This window comes from Panulirus ornatus, chromosome 21 (assembly GCF_036320965.1).
Source record: "Panulirus ornatus isolate Po-2019 chromosome 21, ASM3632096v1, whole genome shotgun sequence".
In the NCBI taxonomy this organism is placed as follows: Eukaryota; Metazoa; Arthropoda; class Malacostraca; order Decapoda; family Palinuridae; genus Panulirus; species Panulirus ornatus.
This window is the reverse complement of record NC_092244.1, coordinates 3341599-3368511: the sequence shown is the minus strand read 5'-3', so window position 1 is coordinate 3368511 and position 26913 is coordinate 3341599. Positions and strand designations below refer to the sequence as shown.

General features: G+C 39.9%; 2 protein-coding genes across 2 annotated transcripts in view; one reads left to right on the top strand and one right to left on the bottom strand.

Moving 5' to 3' along the window:
- Window positions 1-578: 578 nt before the first annotated feature.
- On the top strand, window positions 579-26534 carry prel (preli-like). Its single transcript, XM_071675486.1, has 6 exons — window positions 579-773; window positions 8918-9029; window positions 10502-10709; window positions 20554-20673; window positions 21247-21392; window positions 23872-26534. Exons 2-6 carry the CDS (start codon window positions 8941-8943, stop codon window positions 23969-23971), a joined length of 663 nt encoding a protein of 220 aa, XP_071531587.1. The 5' UTR covers window positions 579-773; window positions 8918-8940; the 3' UTR covers window positions 23972-26534.
- LOC139756264 (sorting nexin-13-like) overlaps window positions 25610-26913 on the bottom strand; it is a 90365-nt gene continuing 89061 nt past the window's right edge. The window contains exon 18 of the mRNA XM_071675482.1: window positions 25610-25747. Coding sequence (XP_071531583.1) covers window positions 25740-25747 — 8 coding nt within the window. The 3' untranslated portion in view covers window positions 25610-25739. The remainder of the gene's footprint in view (window positions 25748-26913) is intronic.

Genomic DNA, 26913 nt, shown 5'->3' with positions numbered 1-26913 from the left:
CCCACTGCTAATCTTGGTTTGTGGATAATGGCTTGCCTGGTAAACTGGGCTCTTACCCAAACGTGTTCACAAATCATACAAAAGTCACAAGAGAATTAAGAAATTACGAAAATTGCATCAGCTTACAAGTGAACCCGAACAACCAAACAAAATCGGTCTGCTAAATGGACTATGAAATTCAATCTGATTGGGTGCAGGTTAATGAAGATGGCACCCGGTGAAAGGTCTAGACAAATTATTTTCTAGCAGGAAACAAACTACAGGAATCTAAGCGTGACAGAGACCATTGCCTTAGCCAAGATAATCCCTTCTGCTGCATATTAGAACTGCTTAGGGAAACTCTGCTGTCGACTGTCTTTACTATAATCGATTTGTGTTGACCACTGTATTCAGTAAAAAAAAAAATATATTCCTTTAGCCAAAGGGTTTGCTTTAAATCTGTTTACTCTTGGTTATATGCCATATGTTCGGCATTCCTTTGTTGCATTAGGTTAAAGGTTCGTTCTTAGCCTCAATGACGTTTGAAACGAATGATGTGTGTTGAGTAATACTCAGATGGTAATATGAGTCGTGAACCCCCTGTACCGTGGACCCAGCTCAGGCAGGAGGGTTGCCATGTAGGATTATCACAGTTGCCGAACTTTCACCAGTTTCACGTCTGGGTATTGGCAATGTAAACATGGTGAACCCAGGTAGCACCTCGACTCCTCTATACAAATAGCACACGATTATCTGAACATAACAGTACTTATGTGTCTATCTCACGTATAAAGGTTAGTGTTATAATATTCCTTATATATGGTATGCGGGAATTTATTTGCTTTGTTGTAGTTGATGGTGTATAGACTAAAACGAGATGAACCACGGTTGTACCCGAGTGGTGCTTGCAGAGGCAGTCGGGTTAACGTGATAAGGTTTAGTCACGTATGCACACTGATTTCTAAGGCTTTCCAGGATATGGTCAAGATATACATTCCCTTGCCTGTTTTTTCAGGTTAAAGTACCATTCTTTACACTCTGGTAGATGAGGGTTCGAAGTGGCCTGAAAGAGGAAAACATTTGAGACTACAATTAGAGATAGCCACGGCAGTCTTAAGTTAATTTTAAGTTGGGATATCACCAGTTCAAATTATCTCAAGTTAGACATAGGAAATAGTGACAACTAATCAACGCATAATTTACAGGATTGAATTTTATTTTTTGAGATTAATGAAGACAATGATGGTAAGGGTTATGAATATCGGAAAATGTGGTGGGTTAATCAATGTTCATCACTTGCAAAAAGTCTAAAGGCTCACTGAAAACTTTTCACTGATCTTAGCCCATCAAACTAGGCCCACCACGATTATATTTGTTAACAAATGGTGTAATATACAGCATTAGATTTGGAGGCAACATTTTTTTTTGTATTTGTTTCATTTGTAAAAGTATATTTTAACTATATATCTGGATTGGCTTTAGGATATGGCTCCTCATGTTTCTAATGCTTTATATGTTTTGTTATGATTACAGCAGAGATACCTCTATTTTCTTTCGGACTGAATGATATTAAGTGGGGTAAAATTTTGCAGTTTATCTGAGAAACTGTGGGGTTATTAAATGTAAAATGAGACTCTTGTAAAAAGTAAACACAGCCTGTGAAACCTCACCTTACTTCCTTAGCAGTCACAATTTATGATGTTTTATATTCACCAATCCCACATTTAAGGTGTCTAGATTCAGTGCAGCCATAGTATATATGTCTAAATAATGTAAAACATTTATTTTAGTAAAATGATAAATCTTGATGGTTGGGATGGTTTGTTGAGTCAAGTTTTCATAGGGTCTGTTGATTTTTTCAATTTAAGGCATTCTTGACGTAATCCACAACCAACACTTTGTCGATCCAATGCACCCAGAAATCCTTAATAGCATTATTGGTAGTATATGGATGCATCGCAGATATAACTAGATGTCAGCTTGGAATTATCAAGAGATTCTCCATCTGTTTGCTGATGCGGGAAACGGTGATCAAGTATAATGAAGAAATAAAGAAATATGTCTGAATAATGAAAAACATTTATTTTAGTAAAATAATAAATCTTGATGGCTGGGGTGGTTTGTTGAGTAAAGTTTTCATAGGGTCTGTTGATTTTTTCAATTTAAGGCATTCTTGACATAATCCACAACCAACAATTTGTTGATTCAGTGCCCCCAGAAACCCTTAATAGCAATATTGGCTGTATATGAATGCATCACAGATATAAATTTAGATGTCAGCTTAGAATTATCAAGAGATGCTTCATCTGTTGGCAGATGCAGGAAATGGTGATCAAGTATAATGAAGAAATAAATAAAAATCCTCCCCTCCCGTTTATAATTTTCCAAAAGAAGGAACAGAGAGGTGGGCCAAGTGAGATATACCCTCTAAGGCTCACTCCTCTGTTCTCAGCGCTACCTTGCTGGCGTGGGATGGGGAGAATTTGTATGAAAAAAAATATATATTTTTTTATTTTACTTTATTATACTTAGTCGCTGTCCTCTGTGTTAGCGAGGTAGCGCTAGGAAACAGATGAAAGAATGGCCCAAACCACTCACATACACGTTTATACATAAACACCTACACACGCACATATACATACCTATACATTTCAGCTTATACATACATATACATACACAGACATATGCATATATACACATGTACATATTCATACTTGCTGCCTTCATCCACTCCCAATGCCACCCCGCCACACATGAAATGGCACCTCCCCTCCCTCCCGCACGTGTGTGAGGTAGTGCTAGGAAAAGACAACAAAGGCCACATTTGTTCACACTCAGTCTCTAGCTGTCATGTGTATTATTATTATTATTATTATTATTATCATTATTATTATTATTATTATTATTATTATTATTATTATTATTATTAATTGTACTTGATTGCTATTTCCTGTATCAGCAAGGTGGCACCAGGAAACAGACGAAGAACGGACCATCAATTCCTATACACACATATATATATATATATATATATATATATATATATATATATATATATATATATATTCTTTTTTTTTTTTTCTTTTTCAAACTATTCGCCATTTCCCGCGTTAGCGAGGTAGCGTTAAGAACAGAGAACTGGGCCACTGAGGGAATATCCTCACCTGGCCCCCTTCTCTGTTCCTTCTTTTGGAAAATTAAAAAAAAATTGAGAGGGGAGGATTTCCAGCCCCCCGCTCCCTCCCCTTTTAATCGCCTTCTACGACACGCAGGGAATACGTGGGAAGTATTCTTTCTCCCCTATCCCCAGGGATAATATATATATATATATATATATATATATATATATATATATATATATATATATATATATATTTTTTTTTTTTTTTTTTTTTTTTTTTTTTTATACTTTGTCGCTGTCTCCCGCGTTTGCGAGGTAGCGCAAGGAAACAGACGAAAGAAATGGCCCAACCCCCCCCCATACACATGTACATACACACGTCCACACACGCAAATATACATACCTACACACCTTTCCATGGTTTACCCCAGACGCTTCACATGCCCTGATTCACTCCACTGACAGCACGTCAACCCCTGTATACCACATCGCTCCAATTCACTCTATTCCTTGCCCTCCTTACACCCTCCTGCATGTTCAGGCCCCGATCACACAAAATCTTTTTCACTCCATCTTTCCACCTCCAATTTGGTCTCCCTCTTCTCCTCGTTCCCTCCACCTCCGACACATATATCCTCTTGGTCAATCTTTCCTCACTCATTCTCTCCATGTGACCAAACCATTTCAAAACACCCTCTTCTGCTCTCTCAACCACGCTCTTTTTATTTCCACACATCTCTCTTACCCTTACGTTACTTACTCGATCAAACCACCTCACACCACACATTGTCCTCAAACATCTCATTTCCAGCACATCCATCCTCCTGCGCACAACTCTATCCATAGCCCACGCCTCGCAACCATACAACATTGTTGGAACCACTATTCCTTCAAACATACCCATTTTTGCTTTCCGAGATACTGTTCTCGACTTCCACACATTTTTCAAGGCTCCCAAAATTTTCGCCCCCTCCCCCACCCTATGATCCACTTCCGCTTCCATGGTTCCATCCGCTGACAGATCCACTCCCAGATATCTAAAACACCTCACTTCCTCCAGTTTTTCTCCATTCAAACTCACCTCCCAATTGACTTGACCCTCAACCCTACTGTACCTAATAACCTTGCTCTTATTCACATTTACTCTTAACTTTCTTCTTCCACACACTTTACCAAACTCAGTCACCAGCTTCTGCAGTTTCTCACATGAATCAGCCACCAGCGCTGTATCATCAGCGAACAACAACTGACTCACTTCCCAAGCTCTCTCATCCCCAACAGACTTCATACTTGCCCCTCTTTCCAGGACTCTTGCATTTACCTCCCTAACAACCCCATCCATAAACAAATTAAACAACCATGGAGACATCACACACCCCTGCCGCAAACCTACATTCACTGAGAACCAATCACTTTCCTCTCTTCCTACACGTACACATGCCTTACATCCTCGATAAAAACTTTTCACTGCTTCTAACAACTTGCCTCCCACACCATATATTCTTAATACCTTCCACAGAGCATCTCTATCAACTCTATCATATGCCTTCTCCAGATCCATAAATGCTACATACAAATCCATTTGCTTTTCTAAGTATTTCTCACATACATTCTTCAAAGCAAACACCTGATCCACACATCCTCTACCACTTCTGAAACCGCACTGCTCTTCCCCAATCTGATGCTCTGTACATGCCTTCACCCTCTCAATCAATACCCTCCCATATAATTTACCAGGAATACTCAACAAACTTATACCTCTGTAATTTGAGCACTCACTCTTATCCCCTTTGCCTTTGTACAATGGTGATGTGAGAAGGAGATGCAGTGAGTATTTTGAAGGTTTGTTGAATGTGTTTGATGATAGAGTGGCAGATATAGGGTGTTTTGGTCGAGGTGGTGTGCAAAGTGAGAGGGTTAGGGAAAATGATTTGGTAAACAGAGAAGAGGTAGTGAAAGCTTTGCGGAAGATGAAAGCCGGCAAGGCAGCGGGTTTGGATGGTATTGCAGTGGAATTTATTAAAAAAGGGGGTGACTGTATTGTTGACTGGTTGGTAAGGTTATTTAATGTATGTATGACTCATGGTGAGGTGCCTGAGGATTGGCGGAATGCGTGCATAGTGCCATTGTACAAAGGCAAAGGGGATAAGAGTGAGTGCTCAAATTACAGAGGTATAAGTTTGTTGAGTATTCCTGGTAAATTATATGGGAGGGTACTGATTGAGAGGGTGAAGGCATGTACAGAGCATCAGATTGGGGAAGAGCAGTGTGGTTTCAGAAGTGGTAGAGGATGTGTGGATCAGGTGTTTGCTTTGAAGAATGTATGTGAGAAATACTTAGAAAAGCAAATGGATTTGTATGTAGCATTTATGGATCTGGAGAAGGCATATGATAGAGTTGATAGAGATGCTCTGTGGAAGGTATTAAGAATATATGGTGTGGGAGGCAAGTTGTTAGAAGCAGTGAAAAGTTTTTGTCGAGGATGTAAGGCATGTGTACGTGTAGGAAGAGAGGAAAGTGATTGGTTCTCAGTGAATGTAGGTTTGCGGCAGGGGTGTGTGATGTCTCCATGGTTGTTTAATTTGTTTATGGATGGGGTTGTTAGGGAGGTAAATGCAAGAGTTTTGGAAGAGGGGCAAGTATGAAGTATGTTGGGGATGAGAGAGCTTGGGAAGTGAGTCAGTTGTTGTTCGCTGATGATACAGCGCTGGTGGCTGATTCATGTGAGAAACTGCAGAAGCTGGTGACTGAGTTTGGAAAAGTGTGTGGAAGAAGAAAGTTAAGAGTAAATGTGAATAAGAGCAAGGTTATTAGGTACAGTAGGGTTGAGGGTCAAGTCAATTGGGAGGTGAGTTTGAATGGAGAAAAACTGGAGGAAGTGAAGTGTTTTAGATATCTGGGAGTGGATCTGGCAGCGGATGGAACCATGGAAGCGGAAGTGGATCATAGGGTGGGGGAGGGGGCGAAAATCCTGGAGGCCTTGAAGAATGTGTGGAAGTCGAGAACATGATCTCGGAAAGCAAAAATGAGTATGTTTGAAGGAATAGTGGTTCCAACAATGGTGTATGGTTGCGAGGCGTGGGCTATGGATAGAGTTGTGCGCCGGAGGATGGATGTGCTGGAAATGAGATGTTTGAGGACAATGTGTGGTGTGAGGTGGTTTGATCGAGTGAGTAACGTAAGGGTAAGAGAGATGTGTGGAAATAAAAAGAGAGTGGTTGAGAGAGCAGAAGAGGGTGTTTTGAAGTGGTTTGGGCACATGGAGAGGATGAGTGAGGAAAGATTGACCAAGAGGATATATGTGTCGGAGGTGGAGGGAACGAGGAGAAGTGGGAGACCAAATTGGAGGTGGAAAGATGGAGTGAAAAAGATTTTGTGTGATCGGGGCCTGAACATGCAGGAGGGTGAAAGGAGGGCAAGGAATAGAGTGAATTGGAGCGATGTGGTATACCGGGGTTGACGTGCTGTCAGTGGATTGAAGCAGGGCATGTGAAGCGTCTGGGGTAAACCATGGAAAGCTGTGTAGGTATGTATATTTGCGTGTGTCGACGTATGTATATACATGTGTATGGGGGGGGTTTGGGCCATTTCTTTCGTCTGTTTCCTTGCGCTACCTCGCAAACGCGGGAGACAGCGACAAAGTATAATAAAAAAAGTATAATAATAATATATATATATATACATAAATACCCATACACATACATATACATACACATACATATACACATATACATACACATAGACATGTACGTATATACACATGTACATATTCATTGTTGGTTGCCTTAAGTCCATTCCCAGCACCATCCCACCGCACAAGAAACTGCAGCACTGCCCCCTGCTTCAGCGGTTAGTGCTAGGAAAACAGACAAAAAAGGCCATATTTATTCATACTCAGTCTTTAGCTGTCATGTGTAATGCACTGAAACCACAGCTCCCTATCCACATCCAGGCCTCACAAACCTTTCCATGGTTTACTCCAGAGGTTTTACATGCCCTGGTTCAGTCCATTGACAGCACATTGACTCCGGTATACCACATCGTTCCAGTTCACTCTATTCCTTACATACCTCTCACCCTTCTGTATGTCCAGGCCCCAATCGTACAAAATCTTTTGCACTCCATCCTTCCTCCTCTAATTTGGTCTCTTGCTTCTCCTTGTTCCTTCCACCTCAGACGCATATATCCTCTTTGTCAATCTCTCCTAACTCATTTGTTCCTTATGTCCAAACCTTTTCAGCACACCCGCTTATGCTCTCTCAACCACTCTTTTTATTTCCACACATCTCTCTTACCCTTTCAGTACTTGATCAAACCAACTAACCTCACATATTGTCCTCAAACATTTCATTTCCAACACATCCACCCTCCTTCGTACAACCTCATCAATAGCCCATGCCATGCAACCATATAACATGGTTGGAACTACTATTCCTTCAAACTCCGAGATAGCGTTCTCTCCTTCCATATATTCTTCATCGCTCCCAGAACCTTTGCCCCCTCCCCCACCCTGTGACTCGCTTCCATTTCCATGGGACCATTCACTGCCAAGTCCATTCCCAGATATTTACTCTCATTTTTCTCCTTTCACACACTTTTCCAAACTCGGTTACCAACTTCTGCAGTTTCTCTCAAATCAGCCACTAGAGCTGTATCATCAGTGAACAACAATTCCCAGGACCTCTCATCCCATCAGATTGCATACTCACTCCTCTCTCCAAAACTCTTGCATTAACCTCCCGAACCACCTCATCTATAAACAAAATAAACAAGCAGTAGGACATCACACACCCCTGCTGCAGACTGACATTCACTGGGAACCTTCCTACTTCCTACTTTTACACATGCCTTACATCCTTGGTAAAAACTTTTCACTGCTTCTAGCAACTTACCTCCCAAACCATATCCTCTTAAGACCTTCCACAAAGCATCTCTATCAGCCGTATCATATGCCTTCTCCAGATCCATAAATGTTACATACAAATCCATCTGTTTTTCTAAGTATTTCATGATTGGTTGCCATTTCCCTCATTAGCAAGGTAGCTCCAGGAACAGACGAAGAAAGACCAAATCCTCTTGCATCCATTCTCTAGCCGTCATGTGTAATGCATCAAAACCACAGCTACCCACAACCAGGGCCCACGGACTTTTCTATGTTGTACCCCTGATGCTTCACATACCCTGGTTAGGTCCATTAACCCCAGTATACCACATTGTTCCAGTTCACTATTATCCCGTGCATGACTCTCAGCCTCCTGCCCTGATCACCCAAATACACACACACACACACACACACACACACACACACACACACACACACACACTCAAATACGCACATACGTATCCTTTCCACCAACAAAACACTCATGCATTTTTTATCATCTTTTAAACATAATCCATATTTCCATCCACAGTAATAATATCCATATTGCTATTCTTACCACATGTATAGGATTCAACACTTCTATGCATATATCATCAACTTTTTTATACCACTTTTTTTTTATATATATCCTAGCTGTCCAATAATTCCTTTTGACATTTTCTTTAAGTCTCCTGATATTTAGGCACTGTATATGAAAATCTCATTCTTGTGATAGAAAAAGATTGTAGGCCTTGAGTCATTTCAAGTCACAGGATGCTTAGTTTCAAGTCAGTTTGCTGGATTGATAGTGTTTTGATGTTTTGATATTTGAGGCAGTATAGTGCTTAAGGTCTGGTACATAGAAACTGCTTTCTTGACTGCATATTGCATCAGGAAGCATTTCCCATATTTGATAAAGATGGACTGATATGATTTTTTTTCTTTTCTTACAGACTAAGAAGTGAAGCTATCCAGTATGAAGTTTCATGAAAGTATCAGCATCCTCAAATTTCCATGGGAGCAGGTTGCCCAGGGCATGTGGCAGCGCTACCCAAACCCTGAAAGGTAGTACTGTATTACCTAATGGCTGTTTTTAAGATGGTTTTGTGATATACATTATTTTATTTTATTTTTAGTTCAGAATATTCAAAGGACCTGATTTAATGGGTATCGGTATTGCAGGATAAGAAGTTAGGAGAGAGCAGAATAGATATGAATGGAATGAGACATGGAAAGGCAGCTGTTCATCCACCCCTTGGAACAGGGAAGGGGGCCAAGTGAGGACTTTCTCTCTAAGGCTCTGTTCTCTTTTGTAGATGTTACCTCACTTGTGAAATGGCGAATGTATGAAAAAAAAAAAAGCAAAGGGTAGTGATGCTGTTTCCTGTGGGGCAGGGTAGTGCCAGGAGTGGATGAAGGCAAGCAAGTGTGAATATGTACATGTGTATATGTCCATGTATATGTATGTATGTGTATAGGTTGATATGTATATGTATGTCCATATTAATTTGATAAAGGAACTAAGTTACTGGGAATGACTGAAAGCACCTAGCAATACTCCTTGGAACACAGGCAGGAGAGGTATATCATCATCTATACCTGAAAAATCGTAGAAGGTATGGTTCCCAACTTGCATTCTGAAATAACATCTTACTGGCATGACAGGCATGGAAGAGTTTGTTGAATGCTACCTCTGAAATCCAGAGGTGTGACATGCACAAAATGAGAGAATACCATAAACATCCAGGACCCGAGACTCCTCAACACCTTGCCATCTGCCATCAGAAACATCATGGGATGCACTATAGAGAAGTTCAAGAGTGCATTAGACAACTACCTACAAAGTGCACTAGACCAGTCAGGCTATTGGGATCTGTAGAGAAGTTCAAGAGTGTATTAAACTACTACCTATAAAGTGTAACAGACCAGCCAGGCTACATGGGCCTGAGGGCTGTGGCTTCCAACAGCTTGGTCAACCAATGACCTAGTCCAGCAGCCTGGGCCTGGCCTAGGCTTTTGAGGTGGACTCCATGAGGTACCCATGAGATGAAGAAAATGTAAGGGTTCTTTGAATAATTGAAATAATTGGTATTAGTGAATAGATTGATCATACACAAAATCACTCACTATCTGCAGTCAAAGTTTGTTTGTGATTAAAAGTTCTTGCTTACCCCTTTCCTGTAATTTGGATTTCTATTTCCTACATGGGCAAAACATTTTTCTGGCATCAATCTCCTAATTTATTTTATTTTACTGTTCCTATTTCTTTGACAAATTTTTATAAGCAGAGTAGATCATACTTCATTTAATGGCTTCTCAGTTCTTTGTGATGTAAGTTTTAGTTTAGGTGTTTCTCACTACTTTTATCATTTAAACCTTCATTCTTTTTTCAGAATGATATATTTTGGCAGCTTACATTGAAAATGTTTAATTGTTTATTCAAGGAGTGCATATGAATATTTCAAGTAAGATTAATATGTATTATAAGAGTGGTTATCCAAGTTTAATTTGAAATTTGTCATTCTTTTTTTCTACAGTTCACATGTGCTTTCGGAAGATACAGTAGTTAGGAAAGTCATTGGCCATCAGCTTCACTCTAAGCGAATTTTAACTAAGACAAATCGTATGCCTAAGTGGGGTGAACGTCTCATTAATGCCCGGAATGTCAGTATCATTGAAGAATCGGTTGTTGATCCAGAGAAGAGAGAGTTGTGTACATATACAAGGAATGTAGGCTTAACAAAGGTATGTTACTTAATTACTGTTGTTAAGCAGTTTGTTTTCTCGGATTTTATCTGAGTACATTTCTTCATATTCTTGCAGGGCTGTAAGTGGTGTTCATCAGTTTCACTAAGTTGTAATATTTCTGGCCAAGTGATTTTTGTATGCCATAATATTCACTTTTCATGTTAATGTGAATTGGATCAAGTGTAAATATCATATCACCCATACAGTTTTCTGTTTGTGTCCACTGTGCTAAAGTGAAGAATTTTACTTTACTACATTTGTGCTTCATCAAGTATATACCACTTTTTACCTCTGTTTCCCATTCAGCTTTTATCACTGCCTGTAATTGCTGCAAGCAAGTTGTTCATGAGGTGAAGCATTACTTTATTTGAAGGAAGTGTGATAACTTCTCCTCATCATCCACTGATAAGTCCTTCTGGTCTTTAGCTAAGGACATCTCAAACAATTTCTGTTGCTCTACCATCCCTTCTTTTTTCCACTCAGATGGTACTATAACTGTCTCTCCTGTAGACAAAGCAACTTTCTTTGGTTCCCGTTTCTCCTTTAACTCCACTTTGGATAACTCAAACATTCCTTCACCTTTTGATGCTCCTCTTACTAATCCTATTCCCCTTCCCGTAATCTCTTTATGGAGTATCAAAAAAGCTTTTCTTTCTATGGACGCTTGCAAGGCTTATGGTCCTGGTGGCGTCCATCTCCGTGTACTGAAAGAGTGTGTCTCAGAAGTTGCACCTGTGCTGCAGTTCGGTTGCTGTTTAAAAACCAATACTTTTCCTTTTCCTGGGAAGCATGCATTGATACATCCCATCCCAAAGAAGGGTGATGGTTCTGACCCCTCTTACTACCGTCCTATTGCTTTGACATGTACCATTTCCGAAGTATTTGAATCCATTCTCAACTCCCATATCCTTAAACACCTCAAAAATCACAGTCTTCTCTCTGATCACCAGTGTGGCTTCCATAATGTGAGAACCGCTGGTTATCATCCCTGGAAGATTCTAGGGAGTCGTGTGTGGTTGCCCATGTTGTAACTAAGGCTTTTGACAGGGTGTGGCATTGGGTTCTCATCTCTAAGCTCCCCTTTTTTGGCTTTCCTCCTGCATATCTAGCTTCCTCTCTAGCCGATCTATCTCTGTGGTTGTTGATGTATCAGCCTCCCCCTTTCCTCCATCAACAGTGGTATCCCTCAATGTTCTGTTCTGTCCCCAGTTTCCTCTCTTCCACAAATGATTCAATGCACTCATATGCTGATGACTCAACACTGCATTCAACCACATCCATCAATTCTGCTCCCTTTTCTCGCTCTCAATCTTTATCTCGTCTTGACACGGCCTTCTCAGTAAACTGAGACTTGGAGAGGATATCTCATTAGGGTAGACCAATATTTTTCTTAATTTAATATCTCCAAGACCCAATTTCTACCCATCTCTTATTAAGGACTCCAGTTCTCGTCTCTCCTTTGACAATTCTGTAATTGCAACTCTTGACTCAATGAACATACTTAACATTACTGTAACATCCACTCTGTCTTGGAAACCTCACATTACAAGAATAGCGAAGTCTGCCTCTAGGGGAGGGGAAAAAAAGCCTTTTTAAGAAGGCATCCACCCCGCCACCTTCACCTTCGGCCATGTAAGATCCCTCGTCCCCATGTGCACACAGTAGTACTGTGTACACAAGTGTTATGTACACACAGTAGTACTGTGTACACAAGTGTTATGTACACACAGTAGTACTGTGTACACAAGTGTTATATTTTGGGAATGTCCTAGAGGTATAGTCTGAGTGGATGGGCCATTCTTCACGTTTCCTGGTGCTACTCCAGCCACGGAAAACAGCGATATGATAAATATAAATGATTAAATATATATATATATATATATATATATATATATATATATATATATATATATATATATATTTTTTTTTTTTTTTTTTTTTTTTTTTTTTTTGACGCTGTCTCCCGCGTTTGCAAGGTAGCGCAAGGAAACAGACGAAAGAAATGGCCCAACCCACCCCCATACACATGTATATACATACGTCCACACACGCAAATATACATACCTACACAGCTTTCCATGGTTTACCCCAGACGCTTCACATGCCTTGATTCAATCCACTGACAGCACGTCAACCCCGGTATACCACATCGCTCCAATTCACTCTATTCCTTGCCCTCCTTTCACCCTCCTGCATGTTCAGGCCCCGATCACACAAAATCTTTTTCACTCCATCTTTCCACTTCCAATTTGGTCTCCCTCTTCTCCTCGTTCCCTCCACCTCCGACACATATATCCTCTTGGTCAATCTTTCCTCACTCATTCTCTCCATGTGACCAAACCATTTCAAAGCACCCTCTTCTGCTCTCTCAACCACGCTCTTTTTATTTCCACACATCTCTCTTACCCGTATATATTTATATTTATTTATATTTATTTATTTATTATACTTTGTCGCTGTCTCCCGCGTTTGCGAGGTAGCGCAAGGAAACAGACGAAAGAAATGGCCCAACCCCCCCCATACACATGTATATACATACGTCCACACACGCAAATATACATACCTACACAGCTTTCCATGGTTTACCCCAGACGCTTCACATGCCTTGATTCCATTCACTGGCAGCACGTCAACCCCGGTATACCACATCGCTCCAATTCACTCTATTCCTTGCCCTCCTTTCACCCTCCTGCATGTTCAGGCCCCGATCACACAAAATCTTTTTCACTCCATCTTTCCACCTCCAATTTGGTCTCCCACTTCTCGTTTCCTCCACCTCCGACACATATATCCTCTTGGTCAATCTTTCCTCACTCATTCCCTCCATGTGCCCAAACCATTTCAAAACACCCTCTTCTGCTCTCTCAACCACGCTCTTTTTATTTCCACACATCTCTCTTACCCTTACGTTACTTACTCGATCAAACCACCTCACACCACACATTGCCCTCAAACATCTCATTTCCAGCACATCCATCCTCCTGTGCACAACTCTATCCATAGCCCATGCCTGACAACCATACAACATTGTTGGAACCACTATTCCTTCAAACATACCCATTTTTCCTTTCCGAGATAATGTTCTCAACTTCCACACATTCTTCAAGGCTCCCAGGATTTTCGCCCCCCTCCCCCACCCTATGATCCACTTCCACTTCCATGGTTCCATCCGCTGCCAGATCCACTCCCAGATATCTAAAACACTTAACTTCCTCCAGTTTTTCTCCATTCAAACTTACCTCCCAATTGACTTGACCCTCAACCCTACTGTACCTAATTACCTTGCTCTTATTCACATTTACTCTTAACTATCTTCTTTCACACACTTTACCAAACTCAGTCACCAGCTTCTGCAGTTTCTCACATGAATCAGCCGCCAGCGCTGTATCATCAGCGAACAACAACTGACTCACTTCCCAAGCTCTCTCATCCCCAACAGACTTCATCCTTGCCCCTCTTTCCAAAACTCTTGCATTCACCTCCCTAACAACCCCATCCATAAACAAATTAAACAACCATGGAGACATCACACACCCCTGCCGCAAACCTACATTCACTGAGAACCAATCACTTTCCTCTCTTCCTACACGTACACATGCCTTACATCCTCGATAAAAACTTTTCACTGCTTCTAACAACTTGCCTCCCACACCATATATTCTTAATACCTTCCACAGAGCATCTCTATCAACTCTATCATATACCTTCTCCAGATCCATAAATGCTACATACAAATCGATTTGATTTTCTAAGTATTTCTCACATACATTCTTCAAAGCAAACACCTGATCCACACATCCTCTACCACTTCTGAAACCACACTGCTCTTCCCCAATCTGATGCTCTGTACATGCCTTCACCCTCTCAATCAATACCCTCCCATACAATTTGCCAGGAATACTCAACAAACTTATACCTCTGTAATTTGAGCACTCACTCTTATCCCCTTTGCCTTTGTACAATGGCACTATGCATGCATTCCGCCAATCCTCAGGCACCTCACCATGAGTCATATTTTTTTTTTTTTTTTTTTTTTTTTGTGTCTCTCCTGCGTTTGCGGGGTAGCGCAAGGAAACAGACGAAAGAAATGGCCCAACCCACCCCAATACACATGTATATACATACGTCCACACACGCAAATATACATACCTACACAGCTTTCCATGGTTTACCCCAGACGCTTCACATGCCCTGATTCAATCCACTGACAGCACGTCAACCCCGGTATACCACATCGCTCCAATTCACTCTATTCCTTGCCCTCCTTTCACCCTCCTGCATGTTCAGGCCCCGATCACACAAAATCTTTTTCACTCCATCTTTCCACCTCCAATTTGGTCTCCCTCTTCTCCTCGTTCCCTCCACCTCCGACACATATATCCTCTTGGTCAACCTTTCCTCACTCATTCTCTCCATGTGCCCAAACCATTTCAAAACACCCTCTTCTGCTCTCTCAACCACGCTCTTTTTATTTCCACACATCTCTCTTACCCTTACGTTACTTACTCGATCAAACCACCTCACACCACACATTGTCCTCAAACATCTCATTTCCAGCACATCCATCCTCCTGCGCACCACTCTATCCATAGCCCACGCCTGGCAACCATACAACATTGTTGGAACCACTATTCCTTCAAACATACCCATTTTTGCTTTCCGAGATAATGTTCTCGACTTCCACACATTCTTCAAGGCTCCCAGAATTTTCGCCCCCTCCCCCACCCTATGATCCACTTCCGCTTCCATGGTTCCATCCGCTGCCAGATCCACTCCCAGATATCTAAAACACTTCACTTCCTCCAGTTTTTCTCCATTCAAACTCACCTCCCAATTGACTTGACCCTCAACCCTACTGTACCTAATAACCTTGCTCTTATTTACATTTACTCTTAACTTTCTTCTCTCACACACTTTACCAAACTCAGTCACCAGCTTCTGCAGTTTCTCACATGAATCAGCCACCAGCGCTGTATCATCAGCGAACAACAACTGACTCACTTCCCAAGCTCTCTCATCCCCAACAGACTTCATACTTGCCCCTTTCCAAAACTCTTGCATTCACCTCCCTAACAACCCCATCCATAAACAAATTAAACAACCATGGAGACATCACACACCCCTGCCGCAAACCTACATTCACTGAGAACCAATCACTTTCCTCTCTTCTTACACGTACACATGCCTTACATCCTCGATAAAAACTTTTCACTGCTTCTAACAACTTGCCTCCCACACCATATATTCTTAATACCTTCCACAGAGCATCTCTATCAACTCTATCATATGCCTTCTCCAGATGCATAAATGCTACATACAAATCGATTTGCTTTTCTAAGTATTTCTCACATACATTCTTCAAAGCAAACACCTGATCCACACATCCTCTACCACTTCTGAAACCACACTGCTCTTCCCCAATCTGATGCTCTGTACATGCCTTCACCCTCTCAATCAATATCCTCCCATATAATTTACCAGGAATACTCAACAAACTTATACCTCTGTAATTTGAGCACTCACTCTTATCCCCTTTGCCTTTGTACAATGGCACTATGCATGCATTCCGCCAATCCTCAGGCACCTCACCATGAGTCATACATACATTAAATAACCATACCAACCAGTCAATAATACAGTCACCCCCTTTTTTAATAAATTCCACTGCAATACCATCCAAACCTGCTGCCTTGCCGGCTTTCATCTTCCGCAAAGCTTTTACTACCTCTTCTCTGTTTACCAAATCATTTTCCCTAACCCTCTCACTTTGCACACCAACTCGACCAAAACACCCTATATCTGCCACTCTATCATCAAACACATTCAACAAGCCTTCAAAATACTCACTCCATCTCCTTCTCACATCACCACTACTTGTTATCACCTCCCCATTTGCGCCCTTCACTGAAGTTCCCATTTGCTCCCTTGTCTTACGCACTTTATTTACCTCCTTCCAGAACATCACGGGAAGGAGTAGCAGTACTCCTGAAACAGGAGTTGTGGGAGTATGTGATAGAATGTAAGAAAGTAAATTCTCGATTAATATGGGTAAAACTGAAAGTTGATGGAGAGAGATGTGTGATTATTGGTGCATATGCACCTGGGCATGAGAAGAAAGATCATGAGAGGCAAGTGTTTTGGGAGCAGCTGAATGAGTGTGTTAGTGGTTTTGATGCACGAGACCGGGTTATAGTGATGGGTGATTTGAATGCAAAGGTGAGTAATGTGGCAGTTGAGGGAATAATTGGTATACATGGGGTGTTCAGTGTTGTAAATGGAAATGGTGAAGAGCTTGTAGATTTATGTGCTGAAAAAGGACTGATGATTGGGAATACCTGGTTTAAAAAGCGAGATGTACATAAGTATACTTATGTAAGTAGGAGAGATGGCCAGAGAGCGTTATTGGATTACGTGTTAATTGACAGCCGCGCGAAAGAGAGACTTTTGGATGTTAATGTGCTGAGAGGTGCAACTGGAGGGATGTCTGATCATTATCTTGTGGAGGCTAAGGTGAAGATTTGTATGGGTTTTCAGAAAAGAACAGTGAATGTTGGGGTGAAGAGGGTGGTGAGAGTAAGTGAGCTTGGGAAGGAGACTTGTGTGAGGAAGTACCAGGAGAGACTGAGTACAGAATGGAAAAAGGTGAGAACAATGGAAGTAAGGGGAGTGGGGGAGGAATGGGATGTATTTAGGGAATCAGTGATGGATTGCGCAAAAGATGCTTGTGGCATGAGAAGAGTGGGAGGTGGGTTGATTAGAAAGGGTAGTGAGTGGTGGGATGAAGAAGTAAGAGTATTAGTGAAAGAGAAGAGAGAGGCATTTGGATGATTTTTGCAGGGAAAAAATGCAATTGAGTGGGAGATGTATAAAAGAAAGAGACAGGAGGTCAAGAGAAAGGTGCAAGAGGTGAAAAAAAGGGCAAATGAGAGTTGGGGTGAGAGAGTATCATTAAATATATATATATATATATATATATATATATATATATATATATATATATATATATATATATATATATATATATATATATGTTCTGGAAGGAGGTGAATAAAGTGCGTAAGAGAAGGGAGCAAATGGGAACTTCAGTGAAGGGCGCAAATGGGGAGGTGATAACAAGTAGTGGGGATGTGAGAAGGAGATGGAGTGAGTATTTTGAAGGTTTGTTGAATGTGTTTGATGATAGAGTGGCAGATATAGGGTGTTTTGGTCGAGTTGGTGTGCAAAGTGAGAGGGTTAGGGAAAATGATTTGGTAAACAGAGAAGTGGTAGTAAAAGCTTTGCGGAAGATGAAAGCCGGCAAGGCAGCAGGTTTGGATGGTATTGCAGTGGAATTTATTAAAAAAGGGGGTGACTGTATTATTGACTGGTTGGTAAGGTTATTTAATGTATGTATGACTCATGGTGAGGTGCCTGAGGATTGGCGGAATGCGTGCATAGTGCCATTGTACAAAGGCAAAGGGGATAAGAGTGAGTGCTCAAATTACAGAGGTATAAGTTTGTTGAGTATTCCTAGTAAATTATATGGGAGGGTATTGATTGAGAGGGTGAAGGCATGTACAGAGCATCAGATTGGGGAAGAGCAGTGTGGTTTCAGAAGTGGTAGAGGATGTGTGGATCAGGTGTTTGCTTTGAAGAATGTATGTGAGAAATACTTAGAAAAGCAAATTCTGGGAGCCTTGAAGAATGTGTGGAAGTCGAGAACATTATCTCGGAAAGCAAAAATGGGTATGTTTGAAGGAATAGTGGTTCCAACAATGTTGTATGGTTGCGAGGCGTGGGCTATGGATAGAGTTGTGCGCAGGAGGATGGATGTGCTGGAAATGAGATGTTTGAGGACAATGTGTGGTGTGAGGTGGTTTGATCGAGTAAGTAACGTAAGGGTAAGAGAGATGTGTGGAAATAAAAAGAGCGTGGTTGAGAGAGCGGAAGAGGGTGTTTTGAAATGATTTGGGCACATGGAGAGAATATGTGAGGAAAGATTGACCAAGAGGATATATGTGTCGGAGGTGGAGGGAACGAGGAGAAGTGGGAGACCAAATTGGAGGTGGAAAGATGGAGTGAAAAAGATTTTGTGTGGTCGGGGCCTGAACATGCAGGAGGGTGAAAGGAGGGCAAGGAATAGAGTGAATTGGATCGATGTGGTATACCGGGGTTGACGTGCTGTCAGTGGATTGAATCGGGGCATGTGAAGCGTCTGGGGTAAACCATGGAAAGCTGTGTAGGTATGTATATTTGCGTGTGTGGACGTATGTATATACATGTATATGGGGGTGGGTTGGGCCATTTCCTTCGTCTGTTTCCTTGCGCTACCTCGCAAACGCGGGAGACAGCAACAAAGCAAAAAAAAAAGAAAAAAAAATATATATATATATATATATATATATATATATATATATATATATATATATATATATATATATATGTGTGTGTGTGTGTGTGTGTGTGTGTCTTTTTCTTTCATACTATTTGCCATTTCCCGCATTGGCAAGGTAGCGTTAAGAACAGAGGGCTGGGCCTTTGAGGGAATATCTTCACCTGGCCCCCTTCTCTGTTCCTTCTTTTGGAAAATTAAAAAAAAAGGAGAGGGGAGGATTCCCAGCCACCTGCTCCCTCCCCTTTTAGCCGCCTTCTACGACACGCAGGGAATACGTAGGAAGTATTCTTCCTCCCCTATCCTCAGGTAATAAAGAGTTTGGTTGAGAGAGCAGAAAAGGGTGTTTTGAAATGGTTTGGTCACATGGAGAGAATGAGTGAGGAAAGATTGACAAAGAGGATATATGTGTCAGAGGTGGAGGGACGGGGAGAGGTGGGAGACCAAATTGGAGGTTGAAAGTTGGAGTGAAGGGGATTTTGGGTATTCGGGGCCTGAACATGCAGGAGGGTGAAAGGCGTGCAAGGAATAGAGTGAATTGGAACGATGTGGTATACCAGGGTCGACGTGCTATCAATGGATTGAACCAGGGCATGTGAAGCGTCTGGGGTAAACCATGGAAAATTCTGTGGGGCCTGGATGTGGAAAGGGAGCTGTGATTTTGGTGCATTATTACATGACAGCTAGAGTCAGTGTGAACAAATGGGGCCTTTGTTGTCTTTTCCTAGCACTGCCTCGCACACATGAGGGGGGAAGGGGTTGTTATTTCATGTGTGGCGAGGTGGCGATGGGAATGAATAAAGGCAGACAGTATGAATTATGTACATGTGTATATATGTATATGTCTGTGTGTGTATATATATGTATACATTGAGATGTATAGGTATGTATATTTGTGTGTGTGGACATGTATGTATATACATGTGTATGTGGGTGGGTTGGGCCATTCTTTCGTCTGTTTCCTTGTGCTACCTCGCTAACGTGGGAGACCGACAAAGCAAAATAAATAAATAAATATATACATACACGTACTCATCAACATATATGTACATATACATACACACACACACACACACATATTACATATACATGTGCATATTTATAGTTGCTTGCCTTCATTCATTCCTGGTGCTACCCTGCCCCACAGGAAACAGCATTGTTTCCCCCTGCTTCAGTAAGGTATTGCCAGGAAAATAAACAAAAAAGGCCAGTGTCTAGCTGTCTTGCGTAATGCACCGAAACCACAGCTCCCTATCCACATCCAGGCCCCACAGACCTTTCCATGGTTTATTCCAGACACCTCACATGTCCTGGTTCAGTCCACTGACAGCACATCAACCTCATTATACCACATTGTTCCAGTCCACTCTATTCCTTGCATGCCTCTCACCCTCCTGCATGTTCAGGCCCCAATCACTCAAAATCTTTTATATAGCATGCATGCTGAAAAAATTTACTTTTTCAAATCAGGTGATGACATGTGTGGAGAAGGTGACATATAAACCTAGCCCAGAAAATCCTCAGTGGACTGTAGCTGAGAGGAAGGCATGGATTGACTCAAAAATTTTTGGGTTGGGATATGCAATCCAGGTAAGGTGTTTCAGAGTTCTCATCAATGCTTAAGTGGGCATAATTAGCTATTAAGTCTTTTTTTTTTTTTTTTTTTTTTTTTTTTTTTTTTTTTGAGGAGGTAATGTATATGTGTGTGTGTGTGTGTGGCCATTTATGTATATACATGTGTATGTGGGTGGGTTGGGCCATTCTTTTGTCTGTTTCCTTGCGCTACCTCGCTAACGCGGGAGACAGCGACAAAGTATAATAAATAAAAATAACCTGGTATGTGGTATGCAATAAGTTTGCTTAATCTCAGGAACTTTAATCTTCCCCATGAATGATGTCCATAAGTTTTGACTAACAAATGAAAGTGAGAAAGAGTTTGATTAAAAGCGAAATATCGCAGAAGTTTTAGGCTCCACTTGGATTAGAAATATTCCAGTAAAGTTACTGCAAGCTTTAGAAGATGTGCATGCTTCTTTTCTTTAAGATTTGCTGCTTTGTGATATGTAAGGCAGGATTTTCAAGAACATTTTTTTTCCCCCTTTTTCATTATTTCAGAAATAAATGAATGGCTAATCCTGCTTGACATTTGTTTTCTTTCAATAGAAATTTGGCATTGAACGCTACAAGAAAAACATTCAAAAGAGCATTGCTGGATTTACCTATGCCCTGAACAGGCTTTTCCCTGCTGCTGACATATCTCTTGAGGCTCCACTCAGTCATCATGTCACTCTTGAAGAACGTAAACAGAGGTATGTTGATCTCACAAGTTACGCTGTATACTTCTTGTATTCTATCTGTCTATATCTCTGATGCCTGTTACAATTGGAACTCCCACAGCAACAGAGTCTCCATAACTAAGAACTCCAGTGCCACTTCTTAGCTTTGGTGCCTCACCTTTAACAGGCCATTGGCAGAGGGCAAGTCTTGTGCAGTGTTTGCATAGGCTCCTATCTAATATTCCTAATGACTACTTCTATCCAATGCTCCAACCTACTGCTTCTATCTAATAATCCTCCACTGCTTCCCAAATTATCTCCCACTCCTAACCTACTCTCCTAGCTTTATTTACTTTCACCTTTTGCTATTTTAAACTGAATCTCCTGATGTTCTTTCATGCATCTCTTCCAAGCTCACATACATTCAACACCCTCTTCTTTCTTATATCATTTGCTCCTTTCTGAAAACCTCTTCAAATCTTCACCCTAGTCTCTACCAGGTAATGATCAGACATCCTTCCAGCTGCCCCTCTCAACACTGTCACATCCAAGACAGGTACACCACCGATTTTCCGGCACTCTTGGTTCCAAAGCCTTACCGGATTAACCATTTTGCCAGACTAACTGTGATCATGTAATAATGATTATCAGCACACCTCTAACCCACTAGTTATACATCTCCCATGTGTATAAAGTATACCATGGACTGCTAGAAATTTAAATTAAACAAATATTAAATGTTTAAGCACCCTAAGATGGCAAGTAGATTGTTTGAATCCTGTGGGGTCTTCATTTTGTTAGTGTTTTCGTAGGTGTTCATCACCAGAGTAATGCAGTCTCGTCTGCATTATACACTTGCTCAGGACTGAGGTGCTTGTCAGCTACGAGTTTTGCAAATTCATCAACATATTCGGCAGCTCCTTCGTGGTTTGCAGACCGCTTTTCTCCGCACATTTTATTCATGGAAATTCCATGATGCTTCTTGAATCTTTGAAGCCATTTTTAACTATAGTCATGCTCATGTTGTAACTTAATTTCTTTATGGAACAACTTAGCCTGTTCCATTATCATGCTACCTGACAAGTCCACTCCATCACTCTGACACTGTCGAAACCATTCCATCATCAGTCTTTCATAGTTTGTCTAATTGTCGCTTGCTTCTTAGAATTGCTGTCTGCATAGAATTTCAGTATTTTCTCCCTTTGCTTCTTTATATCATAAACAGTTGATGAACCAATACTGTAAATGTCACACAGCTTACGCACTGAAACACCACGGTCCATATGGACTTGTATTTACGTTTGTCACCATGACTGACACTCTCATATGTCTTAGAAGCCATAGCTAGGGTTAAATTTCAGCAAAATAAGCGTAAGAATCTCTCAGAATTGCAGTACCACCACCAAGAAGTGGTGTAAAGAATGTAAATAAGTGTGCCCTACACACAGCGCCGTCTGTGGCCGCCCAGTAAATTAGTCTGGTGGCCGCAGTAATTTCAAGTTCCCTCATGTAATTTTGTCCGAACCAAAGGAGGCACCGAACCATCAGTTGCCAGAAAATCGGTGGTGTACCTGTAACTCTCTTATGCATGCCTATCAGATAGTATGTAATCCAGTAATTCCTTCCTATGTATGTGTGTGTAATTAGTAAGCATAGATAGGGATAAGTATTAAGTGAATTTGCCCCACAAGGCTTGCCCCACTTCTTATATCCCTCCTCCTCTGGGTGATTTACACATTAACCAATGCTATACTACAGCCATATGTTATGGTAACTCACTTTTTGTTCATATATTTTACTTTTACTTATATTTCATAGATACTGATAATTTTATCACCGAATTTGCATCACAAGATTCACTGCCTTGTTTTATGTTCACCATCCCACCATCTCCTCCATCAGGCATTCTAGTAGTTAATTTCAGCTCTTATACAACAGCTTTATAAGGGATATTAGCTCTTATTTGTTCATATGCTATACTTTGACTTTTATTTCTTTCATTTTGTAATGGGAAACAGAAACTTTCATTTTGTAATGGGAAACAGAAACTTTTAAGACCTTATTTTTGCCCAAAATTGTGTGCAACTCTCTACATGTCTCCAATAGTTTAAGGGTTAATGTGTATGAAGTTACAGAACAATCATTTACAAGAAAACACATGTAAATAAAAGATGAGCAAAGGAAAATTGGCTGGTCACCATTAGCCTCTGCACCCCTAGTTCACCTTATGGATGATAGCATTGCCCACAAAGTGTTAATGGACTTGATTAATTTTCTCTCTTACAAGATAAGTTAAGACTGATCACACCTTTGCATTTGTGGTCATAATCTGTTGTTTAATTTGCCTGTCTTTGTCTCATGTGTATCATTTTGTTTATAAGACATGCAAAATCTCAGTTAAGTATGTTTCCATTTCATCTATGCAAAAACAAGAGGAGTTAGACTGAAGTATGAGGATAATCAAAACCTGAAATGATTTCAGTATTTAATTCAACAAAAATTTCTTTTTCAGATTCAAGGAAGCGGCAAGAGAAACTGCAAAAAGAGCAAAGGAATTGGCCCAAGAAAAGGCAGGGCCTATTTATGCAGCTTGTGAAGGAGTGAAAAGTTGAGGATCAACTGTACTGGCTCTCCTTTAGAGGTATAAAAAGTGAGTTTAAAGTCAGTAAGAAAAGTTAGGAGAAATGAAGTAATACATGGTGAGGGGTCAGGTGCTACTTCTGCAAATACTTGGATCTTGACAAATGTTCACTTGTTGTAGTGCAAATGGGTGGTTAATTTTTTAAAATAAATGTTATGAAGACAATGTCAATTAATGCATAGAAAAAGGTATGTCTAAAGACTGTATTATATGATGAGTGGAAAAAAAAGGACTAAAAATTTGGTACATGTATACTTTGATATTTGATATCCCATAAATATGTTGGCCAGTAAGATTGCTCTAATTTTGGAATTTCCACAGTGCCCTCAGGTGAAAAGGATTCATAAGATATACAGTAAGAAATTGTGAGACAGGAAACATAAAAATGACATCCAGCATATTCATACTGTTTTATTTGTTTATTGAATACAATATGAAAGTGTTAAGCATCCGTCCAGAAAACTTTTGAAATTGAATAGGATCCAATTTTAACATTTTCAGGTTAGGAAATGCTAAGCACAACATAATTTGCAGTTCCGTACTTGTCTTCAAGATAATGATTCCAGTTCATTCCATAATAATGCAATTTTGATGGATGTAACTAATGTCAGCAATGTGAATGCAGTTGTATATATTCTTTGAATGAGTTATCCACAAGACCATTATTTATATACAGTCCTTAAAATGCCACATATATTGATGTAGAAGGATGGTCTAAAGTCCTTGTCCACTATTAGTACTGTTTTTTCCTCTGGAAATATAGGAAGTAAACATTTGAAGGTTATTGTATAGATAGGTGTGTGGAGTCTGTTGCTGATTCGTACCATACCTTCTCACTTGGTTTCATTGAAGTTTTTTATTTAGTGTTTAATACTCAAAAGTTAAAGTTTTGTGTTTGGATTTCCGTAATTATTGAGTGTAATAATAAAGAAGGTTTGTTTAATCATATTCAAAGAAGTCTCATGTATATGTTGATAGAATTTCTAATTTTAATTAATTTAATGATTTTTGGAAACTTTTAAAAACGGTTTTTCTTGTCAAGTAGTTTTAGTTGCCTTAGATATTACTGAAGGATTTAGGAAACTATTCTGTGGTATAGGGGATAACTTGTAAATAAATTTGAAGTATGATTGTTAACTGAAGCAGTTTAGAATGTAAAGATTCAGACTTGGTATTTATCAAAAGTTGTTTATAGATTTCACATGATTATTTTTGTATGACCTCAACAGGGGTATTTGACCTTGAAAAATGAATATATACTGTTGGTGAATCTTTCATGCTGTTACTTTACATTTAAAATAATTCTTTTCATTTCAAGCAAGTTAGGTGGATGAAATGTTTGATTTGAGTCCTGTTACATTGATGTTTTTACAAGGTATGTAGGTAACAGTGCTGTAACAACCAGTGCAAACCATGTTCATACATAAGAGCAGATAAAGTGGGCACTTTAATTTATGTGGTATAGCAAATCCACTCGCTTATTTCAAGATTCCGGACTGTAACTTTTCTCACATAGGAGGATGATAGTGGTAACAAGATTGTATAAATAAACAATGAATTTTTGTAACAGGATTGTGTAACTCTGAAATGCAATGAATAACATATAGCATGAAAAATATTATTCACTTTTGGAAAAAACTGTTCCACTCATGTAGTTGGACATAATTTTGTAATGGTAAGTTCAGCATTGGTAATTTTGTTGTCTTGCAGCTTCATTGTAGATGAAAATCTCCAAAAGCTCATAATTCTGTTGAAGGAAATATTGTATCAGAATGTTAGATTGCATGCTAACTATACTAAAGAAATAGAACTAGGTTATTTTGGGGATAACATTATGAATTATTACACATTTAGTTTGTCCATGCTTACTGTTAATGTTCATCACAAGAAAACATACTACATAATTCCTATTTGGAGGTTAGCCCTCAAATCTCACTGTTGATACACTCATGAATAATTTTGGAATTCACAAACCTTCAGCCACTTGTACCAGTTGAAGATGGTGTCAGAAAGGTATGTTCGGCTCAGATACTTTTTTTTTTTTTTTTAAAGTGAAAGAAATTGTGACGAAGTTCTCATAACATTACTGTCTTGTTAACTTACATTTTATATATAAGAATATATGAGCTGTCTAGAATCATTCCTGTTGACATCTGACCAATCTTTGCCTGTTTGTAAAAAAGTGAAAACTTATGTATGATATGGCATGTTATGATTGTAATAATGCTATGTTGGTAAAACAAATTTTAAATGTTTCAGTAATCCTTTTAACTCAAATGCCAATTGATGTTAGTGTTTCCTGTAGTATACAATTCACATGTTGTACTGTGTACTCCAGTCTTTTCATGAACTTTTCGTGTGAAGTGTTTGATTTAACATTTGTGAAAGATGCATGGGAAGATGAAATGGCTATATTGTTTGCATGGCAGATGATTGTTTGGAAAAGAAGATATATTGTGCCATCCTATGTGATTGAATCTAGGTGCTCCACTTTTTCAGAATAAAATCTCACAACAGATGCATGTATGCACTTCTGCCTCTTGTTTTAAATCCTATTCCCATTTGTGTTCATTGCAATAAGTGCATACAGCTCTGCGCCTTTTATGTAATTAAATTTGCAGAAATGACACCAACTCTAATACTGCATGTTAGCAAAAGTTGCAGGATAGACTTGTTTCTGTGCTTAATGTAAATGGGAACAGGTAGATGGTGATGGATGAATAATAGGACATAAATGAAGTTGATAAGAGAAAGGTGGATGGATGCTATGAGTGAAATGTTTAAGGGTAAAGGTATTCTAGATGAAGATATGAGACTGACTTGAATTAATCATTTGCACAGTGAACCATACAACATACTGGAAAGTAACTAAGTTTACAACAATATAATCTTTGTACTAATATACTGATATGA

What these genes read in the sequence shown, in the direction of transcription:
- prel (XM_071675486.1), top strand. Translation starts at nt 8,941, where the DNA reads ATGAAGTTTCATGAAAGTATCAGCATCCTCAAATTTCCATGGGAGCAG. An exon ending in CGCTACCCAAACCCTGAAAG is followed by an intron (nt 9,030 to 10,501) that starts GTAGTACTGTAT and finishes TTTTTTCTACAG; the next exon opens with TTCACATGTGCTTTCGGAAG. An exon ending in CTTGAAGAACGTAAACAGAG is followed by an intron (nt 21,393 to 23,871) that starts GTATGTTGATCT and finishes TTTCTTTTTCAG; the next exon opens with ATTCAAGGAAGCGGCAAGAG.